Source organism: Macaca fascicularis, chromosome 6, assembly GCF_037993035.2.
Source record: "Macaca fascicularis isolate 582-1 chromosome 6, T2T-MFA8v1.1".
Classification (NCBI taxonomy): Eukaryota; Metazoa; Chordata; class Mammalia; order Primates; family Cercopithecidae; genus Macaca; species Macaca fascicularis.
Window position 1 is genome coordinate 183536102 of NC_088380.1, and position 17213 is coordinate 183553314.

At 51.8% G+C, this 17213-nt stretch overlaps 1 protein-coding gene across 8 annotated transcripts; it reads left to right on the top strand.

Moving 5' to 3' along the window:
* Positions 1–8: 8 nt before the first annotated feature.
* EIF4E1B (eukaryotic translation initiation factor 4E family member 1B) lies at positions 9–16539 on the top strand. 8 transcript variants are annotated; one of them, XM_065547075.2, is made up of 9 exons: positions 9–477; positions 11902–12036; positions 12498–12559; positions 12969–13165; positions 13540–13635; positions 14281–14344; positions 15027–15140; positions 15274–15413; positions 15761–16539. In XM_065547075.2, exons 2-9 carry the CDS (start codon positions 12003–12005, stop codon positions 15873–15875), a joined length of 822 nt encoding a protein of 273 aa, XP_065403147.1. In that variant the 5' UTR covers positions 9–477; positions 11902–12002; the 3' UTR covers positions 15876–16539. The 8 variants fall into 8 exon arrangements, with proteins under 8 accessions (XP_065403147.1, XP_065403146.1, XP_073850870.1 ...); XM_065547074.1 differs by lacking the exon at positions 15274–15413; XM_073994769.1 differs by lacking the exon at positions 12498–12559.
* The last annotated feature ends 674 nt before the right edge of the window (positions 16540–17213 follow it).

The window sequence follows — 17213 nt, forward strand, 5'->3', positions numbered from 1 at the left end:
GACTGCGCGTAGCCGATGAGCCTCCCGGGGCGGGCCCGGGACGCGCCCCTGGGGGCCCCGGCCGTGAGACTCTCGTAGTCTGTTGGGAGGTGGAGGAGGGGGACAATGCGGCGTGCGAAGAGTGGGGAAGAAATCACGCGATTGGATTTGGAGTTCTGCTGGGCTCGAATCTCAGCTGTGCTTTTTATTAACCGTGGGACCTTGAGCTACTTGGCTCTCCTTTCTGAATGACAGTTTCCTCCTCTGTAAAACAGGAATGGTTAATTCAACGAATGTTTACTGAGCGCTTAGACAAGTGGTGCAGGTTCAAGGCTGGAGGCAGTGGAAAAGCAAAACAAGGTTCCTGGTCTGGGGAAGCTTACCATGGGGGTGTTTGTACGTGTGTGTGTTCGTGTGCTCAGCGGGGGAAGACAGGACAGAAAATAAACGGATCAACATCGAAAGCAACAAGGTCACTACAGCTTGTAATTTGTGAAGGTAACGGTGATGTAACACGGGGACTAGAGGAGGGGTGCTTGAGACAGGGTGGTCAGGGAAAGCCTCCACCAGCAGGTGAATTGTAGAGACTCCAGAGAGGCACCATGGCACCACAATGGGTGAGGACAAGATCCATAGAGAGTGCAAATGCAAACGCCCCAAAGCAGTGCTGTGCTGACAAAAGACAGCGCAGCTGGAGAGCCAGGATGGAGGGAGGTGGAGAACAAAACCACTTTTTTGTGTGTTTATGGTGGGGACTGTCAAAATGATCACAGAATGCCAGGCACACAGTAGGCCCTCAGTTGGTGCTATGATAGAATTATGCCCAAGAAGCTGTAGTATCCCAGAGGAAAGGGACTCTGACAGCTCAGGGGAGTCAGGAAAGGACATAAAAAGAGGTGACATCTGAACTGTGGCCTGGCAGGAAGGGGAACACTTCATCTAGCAGGCTAGGGAGAAAGAGAATTTTTGGCTATGGGTACAACATGGGCAAAGGCACTGTGGCCAGAAATGCAGGGTGTGTAAGTGACAGGTAATTAGGTAAGGGGGCCACCAGCAGCCAGACTGCAAAAAAAAAAAAAAAAAAAAAAAAAAAAAAAAAAAAAGAAAGAAAAAGAAAAAGAAAAAGAAAAAAAACCCAACCAACCAACCAAACAAAAAACGTTCCCAGGCCGCTGGTAGAACTGCAAATTGGCGCAGACATTTTGGAAGGCAATTTGGCAGTGTTTACCAAAAGCATAAATGCATGCGCCTTTGGAGCCAGCAGCTCCCCTTCCAGGAATTGATCCCGTGTGACTCTAGTCGTACATGCACACAAAGATATCTGTGCAAGGATTCACTGTAGCATGGTTTTTTGTAGCCAAAAACTGAAAATGATCTAAATGATCACCTGTACAGGACTGGCTAATTAACTGTGGCATGTCCACCCAGTGCAGTGCCACACTATGGTTGGGAAAGATGAGCTAGACCCATGTGTGCTGACATGGGAGTGTGCCAAGATGTGGTGTTAAGTGGGAGAAGCAAGGTGCCAAACTGCAATGTGTGGAATGAGCCAATTTTGATACAAAGGGAATTATATTTTATGTATAAGTATTTATAATTTTCTATGTGTCAAATATATATTATATACTAACATATACATACTTATCACATACTATATACATTATACACAGACACTTTATATACAAACATACGCATATTTATGGCTAGATATACAATTCTTTTTTCTTTTTCTTTTTTTGAGATAGAATCTCCCTCTGTCACCCAGGCTAGAGTGCAGTGGTGCAATCTTGGGTCACTGCAACCTCCACCTCTAGGGTTCAAGCAATTCTCCTGCCTCAGTCTCCCAAGTAGCTGGGATTACAGGCATGTGCTACCACACCTGGCTAATTTTTGTATTTTTAGTAGAGACAGGTTTTCACCATATTGGTAAGGTTGGTCTCGAACTACTGACCTCAAGTGATCTGCCCTCCTAGGCCTCCCAAAGTGCTGGGATTATAGGCGTGAGCCACCTCACCTGGCCACACATCTGTAATAATTTCTGAAAAAACTGTTAAAGGGCGTTGCACCTAGGAAATGGGACTGAGAGGGTTCCGGGAAGGAAGTTTCACATTCCATTGCCTTCCTTCCTGGTGCTGTTTGATTATCTTCCCTTGGATAGTATTTTACTTGTATTATTTTAAGAACTAGTGGCCGGGTGCGGTGGCTCAAGCCTGTAATCCCAGCACTTTGGGAGGCTGAGGCAGGCGGATCACGAGGTCAGGAGATCGAGACTATCCTGGCTAACACAGTGAAACCCCGTCTCTACTAAAGATACAAAAATTAGCCGGGCGTAGTGGCGGGCGCCTGTAGTCCCAGCTACTCGGGAGGCTGAGGCAGGAGAATGGCGTGAACCCGGGAGGCAGAGCTTGCAATGAGCCAAGATCGTGTCACTGCACTCCAGCCTGGGCAACAGAGCGAGACTCCATCACAAAAAAAAAAAAAAAAAAAAAAAGAACTAGCATGGAGGATACCTGTAATTATTTTTGGTCTGTCAGCATCAGAATTCCCCCTTCCCATGTTTAAAGGGGTCCCCCACCTTCTGAGGCAGAACCCACCTTCCCCTCTGAGAGATGACCATACCAAATAATTGCTTTCTCAGTCTTCCTTGCAACCAGGACATGTGACTGACAGGTGCAGCTCCAGACTTGGGACCTGAAGCTAGTCCCAGGAAGCAGCAGGGAAGGAGGCGGGGGTGTGTTCTGGTGTGGAAAAGTGGTGGTGGCAGCTCCTGCCAAGGATCATTGGCAGCACTGACACTCACTGTGGGAGTGTCCAACACCAACAGGACAAGCTGCACTGTCCATGCCCAGCCATGGTGTTGGGATTCTTCATGGGTCTGCCTGGTAGTGGGATTTGGGGCATCATTTCAGGCTGTGTGGTCACCAATGTGGATTTTCTAGCTATCCTGGAGATTATTTGAGCTGTCCAGTATTTTTCTTTTTTTAAGAGATAAGGCTTCACTGCATCACCCAGGCTGGAGTACAGTGGCACAGTCAATCATAGCTTACTGCAGCCTCGAACTCCTGGTCTCAAGCGATTCTTCCATCTCAGCCCCTTCAGTAGATGAGACTACAGGTGCATGCCACCATGTCTGACTAATTTAACAAATATTTATTATTTGATTGTGATTTACTTATTTTTTGTAGAGATGGGGTATTTGTTTGTGATTTACTTATTTATTTTTTGTAGAGATGGGGTCTCACTAGGTGGCCCAGGCTGGTCTCGAACTGCTGGCCTCAAACTGCTGGCCTCAAGTGATCCTCCCACCTCAGCCTCCCAAAGTGCTGGGATTACAGGTATGAGCCATTGCACCTGGCCCATGAGCTGCCCAGTATTTAATAAACTCCTTATCTGCTTAAATCACCCAGAAGTGATTTCTGTGGCTTGGGATTAAGAAGTCCTGATGCCAGAGTATGAGATAAAGAAAGATGAAGGAGGATGGAGGAGCAGGGAAAGGAGGAAGGGAGAAAGAAGATGAAATGAAGTGTATCTGAACTTCAGATCACAGGAAACGGGAAGTCACTGAAGGATTTTAAGCACAAGAGACCTAATGAGATGTACATTTTATGGGGCCAAACGGAGATGGGTTGGAGGAGGATAAGGCTGGCTGTAGAAAGATCAGTAGGAGGCTGGGGCAGACTCTAGAGGAGGGAAAAGGACGCCTGAACTACAGAAGCTCCGGTGGGGCTGGAGCAGGGCTGGAAGGAGAGATGTGAATATCACTTGGGAGTAACTTATTAGGTGTTACGGGAGAGGGATAAGGACAAGTCGAGGAAGATTCCCAGGTTTCTGGATTGGACAATGGAGTGAGTGATGCTGCTGCAAAATGAAACAGGCATTGAGGGGGTGGAGCAGCTTGGTGGGAGATGATGATGAGCTTGCCTGGGGGAATGACAGACAAGCTGGAGGGGGTGTCCAGCAGACAGTAGGGTATCTGAGCCCAGAGCTCAGGAAAGCACTCCAGGCTGGCTTCAGGTGCAAATTTGAGCTACAGTGTACTCAGAATTCTTTAACAAATGACACGAATGGCTCTCCAAGGTTGGGATGGGAGAAGGGCAGGCAGGAAGGAACACCTACATTTATAGTTTGCCAATGTCTGTGGGGTAAAATACACCCACTACAGTTGATTCTAAGCTGTCAGTGTGATGTCACTGAACAGAAAATTGGTTCAGTTATCTAGAATTTTCGTGATACAGATAAAGTAGATAAAAATAACCTTAAGAGCACAGATAATAGTAAAATAACTAGGAAGTTATGTGTTTTGAGTATTATCTATGTTTTTAACATAATTTAACTATAACTTTATATAATTTAATTTTTAACAGTGTAATGGCTTTAACAACTGGCTCACACAATTCCTGAAGTTTTTCTTTTTCTTTCTTTATTTTTTTTATTTTTTTTTGAGACGGAGTCTTGCTGTGACGCCCAGGCTGGAGTGCAGTGGTGCGACCTCGGCTCACCGCAACCTCTGCCTCCTGGGTTCAAAGGATTCTCCCGCCTCAGCTTCCCAAGTAACTGGGATTACAGGCGCCCACCACCACATCTGGCTAATTTTTGTATTTTTAGTAGAGATGGAGTTTCACCATGTTGGCCAGGCTGATTTCAAACTCCTGACCTCAGGTGATCCACCCACCTTGGCCTCCCAAAGTTCTGGGATTACAGGCTGAGCCACCGTGACCAGCCCAATTCCTGAAGTTTTAACAATTGTTCTTGTGAGCCAAGTGAGATCAGTGCCCCACTGGGTTTGGAGTCATTAGCATAGAGGTGGTGGCTGGAGCCACAGGGCTGAGTGTGATCCTCTGGGGGTGCATAGAGAGTAAAAAGAAGAGAGTGCCCAGAACAGACTCCTAAGATGCTGCAATCTTCAGGGGTCAGAAGCAGAGTAACCTGGAGAAAGACTGAGAAGGCCCTGGCAGTGAGAAAGAAAGAGAAGCTAAAGAAAGTGCACAGAGACCTTGGGGATAGCGATCAACTAGATAAATGCTAGAGGGAGGCTGAAGGAGACCAGCAGTAGAGAGTCTGCAATGGATGGGCAGCAAGTGGGTAGTTGGGAAGCTGAATAGCAGTGAGCCCAAAGAGGGAAGGGGCAGCAGGGGACAGCCTGCAGGAGAAAGTGACATTCGAGCTAGGTTTTGAAAGATGAGAAGGACCTCACAGGTGGTGGTGACCATTCCCAGCAAGGCATCTAGCAGGTGGGAAAGTCCAGTGTCAAGGTAACAGAAAATAGGTTAAATTCTGAGTCAGGCAGGAAGTTCGTTTGGCTGCTAGCACAGAAGCTTAGGCAAAGCAGGCATTTGTTCTTTCACTTAAACAAGTTCAGTGGTGGGCAGTCCACAGGTGGTGTGATGACTTCACAGTTATCAGGAACCAAGAATCCTACATTTCTGGTGTACCATTCTTAGTACATGAATTTCATCCAAATGGCCCAAGATGGCTGAAGCAGCTCCTGCCATCATGTCAATGCAGACAGCAGGAAGAGGGGAGGGGAGGGTAAAAAGAATACCTGCCACTTGTCTCTTTCTTTCTTTTCCTTCCTTCCTTCCTTCCTTCCTTCCTTCCTTCCTTCCTTCCTTCCTCTTTCTTTCTTTCTTTCTTTCTTTCTTTCTTTCTTTCTTTCTTTCTTTCTTTCTTTCTTTCTTTCTTTCTTTCTCTTTCTTTCTTTCTTTTTCTTTTCTTTTCTCTTTTCTTTTCTCTTTTCTTTTCTTTTCTTTTCTTTTTTTGAGACGGAGTCTAGCTCTGTTGCCCAGGCCTGAGTGCAGTGGTGTGATCTTGGCTCACTGCAGCCTCCGCCTCCCGGGTTCAAGCGATTCTCCTGCCTCAGCCTCCTGAGTAGCTGGAACCACGGGCACATGCCACCATGCCCGGATAATTTTTGTATTTTTAGTAGAGACAGAGTTTCACCACATTCGCTAGGCTGGTCTTGAACTCCTGACCTCAGGTGATCTGCCCGCCTCAGCTTCCCAAAGTGCTGGGATTACAGGCATGAGCCGCCGTTCCTGGCTAGATTCACCAATTATTAACATTTGCTACATTTTTCTCTCTTGCTCCATATGTGCTTCCCTCAGAAGAAGGGGGCACGAATACTGGGTCACCACTTTCTAGCAGAATGGATCTTTTCCCCCGCCACATACCCCTACCACCCTTTAGAGCATGGGGTGGCAAAGCTCGGGCTCATGGGCCTCCAGTGGCCAGTTCCTAAACCTGCAGGTCCTCAGGACTTCTCACTGTTTTTGTTCTCTCTTTCCCCAGGAAATGGGCCTTTCCGTTCTTTTCTTCCTCTCCCCTTCCTAGGAATGTACTCTGGAAGCTTCTGGGAAGGGAATGTGACAAAAGGTGGGAAAGGGTTTTAGAGAAAATCCTGGTTGGGGCAGCTGGAGCAGAGAGTTCTCTTAAGCAGATCCTGGGGATCCCAGCCCCACCTGGGTTCTGCAAATATCCAGATGTGCCTTTGTAACTGTGTGTGTGGCGCCTGGCAGGTTAAACATTTAGCAACATTTCTGCTGTCCAGAGGCCTCAGAGTCCTGCAGGGCAGGCAGGACGGGGAGCTGAGAACAGGGAGGGGAATGGGGGACATTTACTGAACATCTACAATGCCAAGTACATCCACAGCGCCAAGTACTCCATCCATTATGTCATGACGTCCTCACAGCAGTCCTTCAAAGCAGGCATTTTCATTCCCATTTTACAGATAAGGAAATTGAGACCCAGAGAGGCAAAGTCACTGGCCTTTGTTCTTTTCAATCAGTTTTCCCTGAGTGCCTACCCAGTGCCAATATCATTCCAGGAACAGGAGCTGCAGAGGGGCAAGGGCCCCTCTGGAACTCAGCATTCTAGTAGGATGGGCAGACAATTCACAACTAGTAACCACAAAAGATGTTTCCACTGTGCTGCTCTTGTAAAAATCATCAGCGACACTCACTTTGCTAAATCTATTGACCAATCCTCCGTGCTCCCTCTGACTTCTGAGTACTTCCCATCAACCAGATGCTGTTGTAGGCCCTGGGGACACAGCTGTGAACAAGAGAGGCCTTGGGGGCCGGGCGCGGTGGCTCACGCCTGTAAGCCCAGCACTTTGGGAGGCCAAGATGGGTGGATTACCTACAGTCAGGAGTTCAAGACCAGACTGGCCAACATGACTCTGTCTCTACTAAAAACACAAAAATTATCCAGGTGTGGTGATGTGCACCTGTAATTCCAGCTACTTTGGAGGCTGAGGGAGGAGAATCACTTGAACCCGGGAGGCGGAGGTTACAGTGGGCCGAGATCGTGCCACTGCACTCCAGCCTGGGCAATAGAGCAAGACTCCGTCTCAAAAACAAAAATAAATAAATAAATAAAATAAAAGGGCCTTGGGGACTTTGAGGAAGGCAAGTGATGAGTAAAATAAATCAGTAAAATATATGGTGTGTCAGGAGGTGACAAATCCTGGGGGCAGTCAGGGAGGAGAAGCAGAGGAATTGCTACACTGGGGCTGAGGGGTTGAATAGTCACATACGATGGGCAGGTATCGCCTCCCCTAAGAGAGGTTAGGAAGGGAGGGGACGGCCTCTGGAAGTCCTAAGGCAGGAGGTGGCTGGCACATCTGCAGATCTGCATGACTGAAGACCACCATGGTCGCAGCAGAGGGAGGGAGAGGAGGGCTGGAGGGATGAGGGCCTTGTGGGCTCCTGCGCTGTGAGCAGAGGAGGGAGTGATCCAGATTTCATTTTAATGGCTGCTGTGTAGGGAGTAGGGAGTGGACTATTCTTGGGCAAGGGTGAAAGCTGGGGACCAGTTCAGAGGTCATCACCATCACACAGGTAGCACGACTGTCACTTGGGCTGGGATGGTGGCAATGGAGACCAAGAGAAGTGGTTGGGTCCTGGATGTTTTGAAGGGAGAACTGGTCATGGCATGTGCTAACAGGTGAGAAAGACAGAGCCCCAGGACCATTCCAACGTTTTCAGCTGAGCAGTTGGAAGGGTGGAGAAGACGGTTGGAAGAGCAAGTCTGGAGTGGGGCAGAGGAGGTGTCAGGAATTCAGCCTTGGACATGGTAGCTCTGAGATGCACGTTAGATACCCAGATGGAGCTGTCGGGCAGGCAGTTGGATATGCTCTTCTGGATTTCTGGTGGTGGCTAAGCATGTCACCGTCTCAATGACATTCAATGCCCATTACTGGATAAGGGCATGAAACAGCAAGTACTGAGAGAACAGAGAAGAGGTGCCAGGGCTGAGTCCTAGGGCCTTCTGATGCAAAGAGGAGAAACCATCCATTTTGTTCACAGCTGTGCTTCCCAGAGCCTAAAATGGTGTCTGGCACAAAGTAATTGGTAGGTCATCATTTTTTGAATGAATAAACGAAATAAGTAGTGTTAAGCGCTAAGAAAGAAATAGAACAGGGTGATGAGTTCGAGGGCATGGGGGAGAGTGTTCTTCTCTAGATAGGGTAGCAGTCAGGGAAGGCCTCTTTGAGAAGGTGACATTTGAGCCAAGCCCAGAAGGACAAGGAGAAGTTCTGTAAAAAGTTGCAGAGAAAACTGGAAGTGCAAAGGCCCTGAGGCAGGAACAAATCTGGCCTTTTGGAGGCTCCATGTGCTCAGGGTATGGGAGGCTGAATCGCCCAAGAACTTTGCAAGCCCAGGATCTGGACTTTGGATCACATCCTGGGTGTCCTAGAGGTTGTTTTTTGTTGTTTTTTTTTTTTTGAGACGGAGTCTTGCTCAGACGCCCAGGCTGGAGTGCGGTGGCGCGATCTCGGCTCACTGCAAGCTCCGCCTCCCGGGTTCACGCCATTCTTCTGTCTCAGCCTCCCGAGTATCTGGGACTACAGGCGCCTCCACCTCGCCCAGCTAATTTTTTTGTATTTTTAGTAGAGACGGGGTTTCACCGTGTTAGCCAGGATGGTCTCGATCTCCTGACCTCGTGATCCACCCGTCTTGGCCTCCCAAAGTGCTGGGATTATAGGCGTGAGCCACCACACCTGGCTTTGGTTTTAAACAAAGAAGTTATGTGACCAGATTAATATTTTAAATGATCCCCCCGAGGAACCTGGAGAACTTTCTGTAGGAAAGCAGGAGTAGAAGCAAATGGAGTGTCAGGAAAGACTCATGTAGCAGCCAAAGTCATAGCCAACTTCCCTGGGGTCAGGGGAGTCGGGAGGGAGAGGAATGAGCAGATTCAAGATATTTTAGGAACAGGATGGTAGGGCTGGGATTCAAGAGCCCCTGCTGGTTCAATCCCGACATGAAGATGTGCCCCATAGACAGACTTGGGAGGGCCTCAGGGAGAGGCCAGGATGCCTGCAGGGCCAGGGGGTTGCTCTTAAGGTCTCTCCTTAGTCACCTCAATCCAAGATTCCAGCAGCTTCCCCAGGCTGGAAGCTGTGCAAGGTGGTGGAAGGGGTGCTGTGGCTGAGAGGGCCATTCCATGCCGGGCTCTGGGCCACAGTTGTAAGGTAGCTAAGACCATGCCCGGTAATGGGGGAGAGCCCTTCCTTCCTTTTTCTTCATCAGATCTAGATTCCTGGCCGGCACAGTGGCTCACACACGTAATCCCAGCACTTTGGGAAGCAAAGGCAGGAGAATCACTTGAACCCTCCCAGGCTGATCTGAGACTAGTCTGGGCCACATATTGAGACCCCATCTCTTTTTTTTTTCAATTGAAAATTAGCCAGACATGGTGGTGTGCACCTATAGTCCCAGTTCCTCAGAAGGCTGAGAAGGGAGAATGAACCGAGGAGTTTGAGGCTGCAGTGAGCTGTGATCATGCCACTACACTCCAGCTTGGGCAACGAGTGAGACCCTGTCTCAAAACAACAACAACAAAATCTAGATTCGTGATCTCTTCCCAGCCTGGTCCTCCTCCAGTGCTCCCTCTGTCCAAATTTCTTCAATGCTCCTCCCACGGAGAGGTGGCAGTATGTCCCCTCCCTTGAGTCTGGGCCTGTGACTCTAGTAGAATACAGTGGGTCTGATGTGGTGCCAGGTTTCAGGCCCAGGTCTTAAGAAACTGGCAGCTTCTGCTTCCTGTCTCCTGGGAGGCTTTCTCTGGGAACCCAGCCACCACGCCGTGAGGGAGCCAAGCAGCCACATGGAGAAGCCACGCAGAGCAATCCTGGCCAGCACCCCCAGCTGAGGCTGTGGCGGACAGCTGGCATCAGCTGCCCCACGTGTGAGTGAGCAGATGACTCCAGCCCCAACCTGTAAGCCACCCTAGCTGACCTCCCTTTGGAGGAGAGCTGGGCTGTCCCACATTGCAGGCTTGTGAGCATAATAAATGATGATGATTGTTTTAAGCCACTAAGTTTGGGGTGGTTTGTTGTGCAGCAATAGATAAATGGGACACAGTGCTTCACCCCTCCAGGGCCTACCAAATATCACTGAGTTTTCCTTCTACATACCCCTTGAATCTATCATCATCTCTCCATCTTCTCTGCCATCCCATCTGTCACCTAGACGACTACATTAGCATCCTAGTCAGTGTTTCCCCACATCTTCTTGCAGCCACAGGGTTCTGTTTCCCACACAGCAATCCAGAGAACCTGCTGAAAAGCATATCTGATGGCCTCCCCAGCCAGTCTGCACACACTCGAAATGCTCAGCGGCTCCCCACTGCTCCTAGGATCAGGCTTACCCATTTCTTTCCCCCTTTGGCTTCGCCCACATTGGCTTGTCTTCTCGTCCTCTGGTATTCCACAATCCCTTTGCCCCAGGGCATTTGCACATACTGTTCCCACTCCCAGAGATGCTATCCCCCACCCAGTTAATTATTTCCTATTATTTCTTGTTCATGCTTTAGATCTCAGCTCAAATACCACCTCTCAGTGAGCTTCTTCCAACCCAGTGGTTCTTAAAACGGGGTCCCTGACCAGCAGCATCTGGGAACTTGTTAGAAAAACAAACATCCTGGGCCAGGCGCATTGGCTCACGCATGTAATCACAGCACTTTGGGAGGCCAAGGTGGGCAGATTGCTTGAGTCCAGGCGTTCAAGACCAGCTTGGGCAACATGGAGAAACCCTACCTCTACAAAACAAAACAAAACCACCACCAACAACAAAAACTAGCTGGGCATGGTGGTGCATGCCTGCAGTCCCAGCTACTCGGGAGGCTGAGGTGGGCGAGTCACCTGAGCCGAGAAGTCAAGATGGCAGTGAACCGAGATGCCACCACTGCACTCCCGCCTGGGCAGCTGGAGTGAAACCTTGCCTCAAAACAATATAAATAAATAAATAAAACGGACACATCCTCAGGCCCAAGCCCAGAACTAAGGCGTCAGAAGTTCTGAGACAGGGCCCAGCAGCGTGTGATGAGCGAGCCGTGCAGGTGATTCTGATGTACACACCTGAGAACTGCTGCTCTGAAGCCCCAGCTTGGATCGTGGACTTTTTAGGTTCTCCCAGCCCTGAATCCCTTTCCTTCAGTGGGTTGTGTTTGTGATGAAACAGATTGTCTGATGGATGCGTAATCTCATAAACCTGAGCGCAGAGCCCGCTTGTTTTTTGCTCATCACCGTAGCAGCACCTAACCCTGTGCCTAGCACATATGAGGGCTTAAGGATGTGGGTTGAGCAAATACTCAGCCTCCAGATGGTCACGAGCCGGGGAGGAGCAGGGCCTTTTATACGTCTGGGATCCTAAAAGTGCCCAAGGGGAGGATGCAAAACTTTAAAGGACCTGGGGAGGCTTCAGCCTCCACAGAAAAGGGGTCATTCAGAAGGCTGAGAAAGGTGTCCAAAGCTTCCCTGCCTTCCTTCCCTATCCCAGTCCCCAACCTCCACAACCTGGGAGAACCCTCAGCTGACTTCTGTTGAGCAGGAGCCAGGCCTTGTTCTATGGGTTCTATATCATGTAATACCCTCAACAAGCTTCTGAGTTGTGTATGATTAACATTCTCATTTTACAGATGGGGAAACTGACTCGATGAAGTGCCAGCTTGGCTGCAGTCAGGCTAGAATCAGGACTGGAACCCAGGCTGTGTGGCTGCGGCCCTGACCCTCACCATCCATGTCAGGCAGAGAACACTCAGGTGGGGCAGGAGGTAAGGTGGGGGCTGTAGGGAGCCTCATGTGTCTCCAAAGGGACTAGGGGCCTGTGAGGCAGTAGGTTCAGGAGGACCTTTCCAAATTCTCAAGAGAAACCAAAAATGTGAATCTTAGTATAAAATCCCCCTATGTCTAAATGTTGGCAGATGATTAAACTTTTAAAAAACTCAGATGCCACTGGGTATGGTGGCTCATGCTGGTAATCCCAGCACTTTGGGAGGCTGAAATGGGAGATCACTTGAGCCCAGGAGTTTGAGAGCAGCCTGGCAACACAGTGAGATCCCTTCATCTCTAGTCAAAAAGATGTTTTATTTAAAAACAAACAAACAAACAGACAAACAAACAAACAAACTCAGGTGCTTCCAGAGACCAGATGAATACCTGCTCTGATGCGAGGATGGGGATGGTGCCAGAGGCCCCACGGCCATGTCAGTGTCTCTGCTTCTGCCATCTGCAGGGCCATCCACCTCACATTCTGGGGTCACCCTCCATGGGATGCAGACCTTGCTTTCCCTTCAGGTAGACTCCAAATATTGACCCTTACCTTCATGTCTTGGCCCCCACGGTGTGGGGCTGGGTTGGCTTGGTCACAGCTGCTTCCCCAGCCCCAGGCCTGCGTGGAGAAGGCACTCACTAAATGTTTGCTGTTGAGGTAATCAGGCTGGCCTCTCTACCCCAGTGCACCACGGCCCCGCCCTCTCCCACACCCCAGCTGGGCGGGGCAGGTGCTGGTGGGTTAAAAGCTGGTAGCTGGGGGCTTTTCAGATGCTGGGTCCTCCATGGAGCCTGAGCTGGGCATGGCTACTGCAGGCCTTGTGAGTGCTCCTGCCTTCCCCTCCTGGAGCAGGGGACGGGCAGGGTGGGCACAGGGACAAGCAGGGCCAGAGCTCACTACCCATCCTGACTCCTTTTTTTTTTTTTTGCTCAGGTGAGTGAAGCTAAGGGTGGAATCCAAGAGTGGAAGGAGGAGGAGAAGGAGAAGGAGAAGGAGGAGGAAGCAGCAGAGAGGACGCCCATGGGAGAAGAGGTTCCAAACTCTCCCAGGACTTTGCTGTCTCTGAGAGGGAAGGCCCGGATGGGGATCCCCATGGAAGTCAAGCTGGAGCTGCACCCCCTGCAGAACAGGTAGGAAGGAACCTGCGGGTGGAACACAGCCCCCTGCTTTCAGGCAGACTCTGTGCTGGCAGCGTGGCCTTGGGCAACCGCTCCTTTCTCAGCCCTAGCTCTTCATCCGTGGGAGGCCAGAGCTGACCTAAGCCTTGGGCCCTGTTGACCCTTCCAGCCCTAACCCCTCAGAGACTGTGGGTCAAACACCCCCACTCCTCCCCTGCCCTTCAGGACAACTGATTTCATTCAACTAAGAGCGGAATTCTGCGCCCCAAATCTCATCTCCCGGTTCGCCCTTGAAGGGGAGGGTCCTCCCTGTCAGTCCAGGTGTCCCAGGAGTGGACTCAGGAGCTCTCTGCTTCCGCCTGGCTACCTCCCGCTTCCCCCACCAGGTGGGCTCTGTGGTTCTTCAAGAATGACCGCAGCCGGGCCTGGCAGGACAACCTGCACCTGGTCACCAAGGTGGACAGTGTGGAGGACTTCTGGGCGTGAGTGTCTGTCCCCAGTGGGGCTAGAGTTGGGGGTCTTTGAGCTCTGGGCTCCCTCTCTCCGGGTTGAGCCAGCCCTCCCTGGGGCCTTTCAGCCTTGGTGAGGGCTGGGGCTTGGTGGGTTCTGCCCAGGGGGTGTAGAGCACAGCCACCCCCCACCCCACCACCTTCTCTGGGCTCAAGGAGAGAACCTGGGGAGTGGGAGGAGCAGGGAGCTGACCCTGACTCAGCCACTCCATGACATCGTGACCTGGGCAAGTTCCTTCCCCTCTCTGAACCTGTCTCAGCTGCAAGGGGAGGACTCGGCTGCCCCAGTGTCCAGGTGCTCACAGGAGTGGCTCTGAAAGGGCTGCACTAAGCCCTAGGGAGGGCGAGAAGGCCTCGGCTGTAGCTGGAGGGGGGTGCACGAGGGGGTCCAAAACCCTCCCCAGGGGTTGGCTCAGCCTTCACTGGGAAGGCTCTGTGGAGAAGGTGGGTCTTGAGAGTTTGGATAAACGGGGGGTGAAATCCCAGGTGGCAGGCCAGTGTAAGCAAAAGCTTGGAGGCCATGGGGTCGGATGAGGAGTTGGGAGGGCTGAGCCCAGTTGGAACCAGGCCCTAAAAAGCCTTGACTTTTGGCATGGGGGGGCGGGGGGCTCTGTCCAGGCTCTACAGTCACATCCAGCTGGCCAGCAAGCTCTCCTCCGGCTGTGACTATGCCCTGTTCAAGGTAAGCTCCCTTTCCCTCCTGCAAAGGGACAAGGGGTTGATCCCTCCCGGCTTCCACTGCATTAATCCCTCAGAGGGGTGGGGGTGGGGAGCTACGGGCCACCTCTCAGCACAGTTGCGGTTTCTGACTGGAGGAAATGCTTTATAGGACCCCATACTGAGTAGGTCAGGCCCAAGCCGCACCTTGGAGGACCTTAAGAGGCGGGAAGGGGAAGAGGGAGGGAGAGAGATTGCTGGCCTGGCTCCTTAACTAGGGAAGGGCATCAGAATTGCTTGAGGACACTCACTGATGCCACACCTATCCCTGGAGGGCTGACATTTAGAGATCTCCCCAGGTGACTTCTGCCCTGCCTGGGAACCATGCAGCCAAGCCCGGGATGTCCCCCTTGCCTGCACTGGGGTCTGCCCCCTGAGGCTTCCATAATCCACCCCCATTTGAATGCTTGTCTCTAGAAACTCAGTAAAGGAGACATGCACATATACAACGCTATACAAGGTGACCAGTGCTGTCTGTCCGGGGGCTGAGTAGCTGGGGGTGGAACCTGCTTGCACAGAGGGAAGGAGGATAAGAGAATCTGGCCTACTTAGGGCCTCAGCAGAGAACGGATAAGACTGGGATGGTAGGTGGGTCCCCACTTCCCTTTGAACACAGGGAGGCAGTTGACTTGCCATCTGCCTTGCAGGATGGCATCGAGCCCATGTGGGAGGACAGCAGGAATAAGCGGGGTGGCCGCTGGCTGGTCAGCCTGGCCAAGCAGCAGCGCCACATTGAGCTGGACCGGCTGTGGCTGGAGACGGTGAGTTGGAGGAGGAGGGTCCTCAGGGGAAGAGACGGGCTGTGTGGGTCTCATGGTGGCAGTGGTCTCAAGGATGGCAGGCCAGTCCCTATGTCCCAGCCGGTGATCTCACAACTCCCTACTTCCGGTCCAGCTGCTGTGTCTGATCGGGGAGAGCTTTGAGGAACACAGCAGGGAGGTATGTGGGGCTGTCGTCAACATCCGCACCAAGGGGGACAAGATCGCTGTGTGGACAAGGGAGGCAGAAAACCAGGCGGGCGTGCTGCACATTGGGTGAGGAGGTTCTCTGGCACGGAGTGGGGGCTGGGTCTCTTCTAGAGGGAAGGTGGGTGGAGGTGGCTTGACCTGCAAGGGAGACCTCTGGAAGTCTCCATAGCCTGTCTCCTTTCTGCCTTGCTCACCTGTATGGAAGGGTCTGGTGTCCAGATTTCTAACTTTCTATTATGGCAGTGCAGTTCTCCTTTTGCATTAAGGGGGTCATACTTTGTTTTTCCACATGGGTAAGACACAACAGGTGTGGCTGTGGCCAGAATGAGGGTAGGAGTCTGGTGGCCTAGGTTACCTCTAGGACCCTCTGATGACTACCTGTGTCTCTTTTCCTGTGTCCCCCACACCTGCAGGCGTGTATACAAAGAGCGCCTGGGCCTCTCCCCGAAGACCATCATTGGGTACCAGGCCCACGCAGACACAGCCACCAAGAGCAACTCCCTAGCCAAGAACAAGTTTGTGGTGTGAGGGGGGCCTTGGCACCCCTTCTCTGTAATGGGACAGCCACCACCCGAGCCTCATTACTTTGCGGGGGTGGGGTGGGGTGGGACTGGGGATCAGACAGCCCTAGTTCTTACCTGTCCTCAAGTGAACAGGAATGCAAACATTCTTTAACATGAGTTGGGGCCTGGGCCCTAGGGGCCAGGTGGGGGTAGTGGTGGCAGTCTGAGGACCTAGCTTGTCCCGGGCCACAGGACAGCAGGAGGGTGGAGGAAACTCCCGGGGGTGGGGTGAGTCATGGGGGGGAAGGAGAGCTCTATGGTAGGCGGAAGAAGCCCATAGTCCAGTGTTTACTCTGTTTCTACCCAAGAAGGGGGCGAGGTGACCTGAGAGACAGACTCTCCCATGGGTGGGGGGCTCAAGGGCACAGACACTCTGGAGGGTGAACGCCATCATTTGTACAGAGGGATATGTGGGTTGCTGAGGACTGAGAGAGCCTTGCAAGGCCGCTCCCCTTCTCACTAGCTGTGGCCAGGCTGTCTGGGCCTTGCCTGCCTCAGGACCAGACTGAAGTAGAGGTGGGGGGATGCTCGGCTAGACCTCACCAAGGTTCTGGTAGAAGTGGATAAACTTGATAATAAAAGCTTAAGCATGTTTCTGTTCCTGTTTTAAATAAATACTTCTGAACAAAGTTGGAATTATTTTTAAGAGCGCTTCAAACTGGAGTAAGATTCAGATTCCCCCAAACTTTGATCTGCCCGTGTCCCGTCTTACAGGGGCTCATGTGAGATCACTGGGTATCAAGGAGCCTGACCGGGACCCAGGCCAGTATGGAGGATAGGGGGTGCGGTTGGGGGAACTCAGCCACCAAAGGGGATTGAGCCAGGTGCTGCGGCATATGCACTTGGCAGGGTGCAGCCGGCGTGGCACCAAGGCCCAGGCCCTCGTTTGGCCTGAGTTTGAGCCAGAATAAGTAGAGCTGAATTTCCGCTGGGTGAAGGTGAGCCTGATGCGACTCCACAATGATAAAACGTCCTGCACGTGTTAAAAACTCAATCCGGACCGGCTTCCCCATTCGCCTCCCGGAGCCGCAGTTAATCTTCCCTTGGGATGGGCTCCAACAGCAGGCTGGGGATCGGGATGGCGCTGGTACCTAGCAGGGGAAGCAAGGTAGCCTCCGGTGCCATCAGCCGGCGTCCCAGGCGGGTCTGCAGGACGCTGGGAAACGCGGCGGCTGCGGCCTGCGCGGGGGCGGGGCCTGGCCGAAGGCGGGGCTGCGAGGAGGTCCGTATCAGGCTGCGGGGACGGAGCTCGGGGACGGAGCCAGATCCAGAGGCTGGGCTCAGACGGGACTGAGTTGGGCTA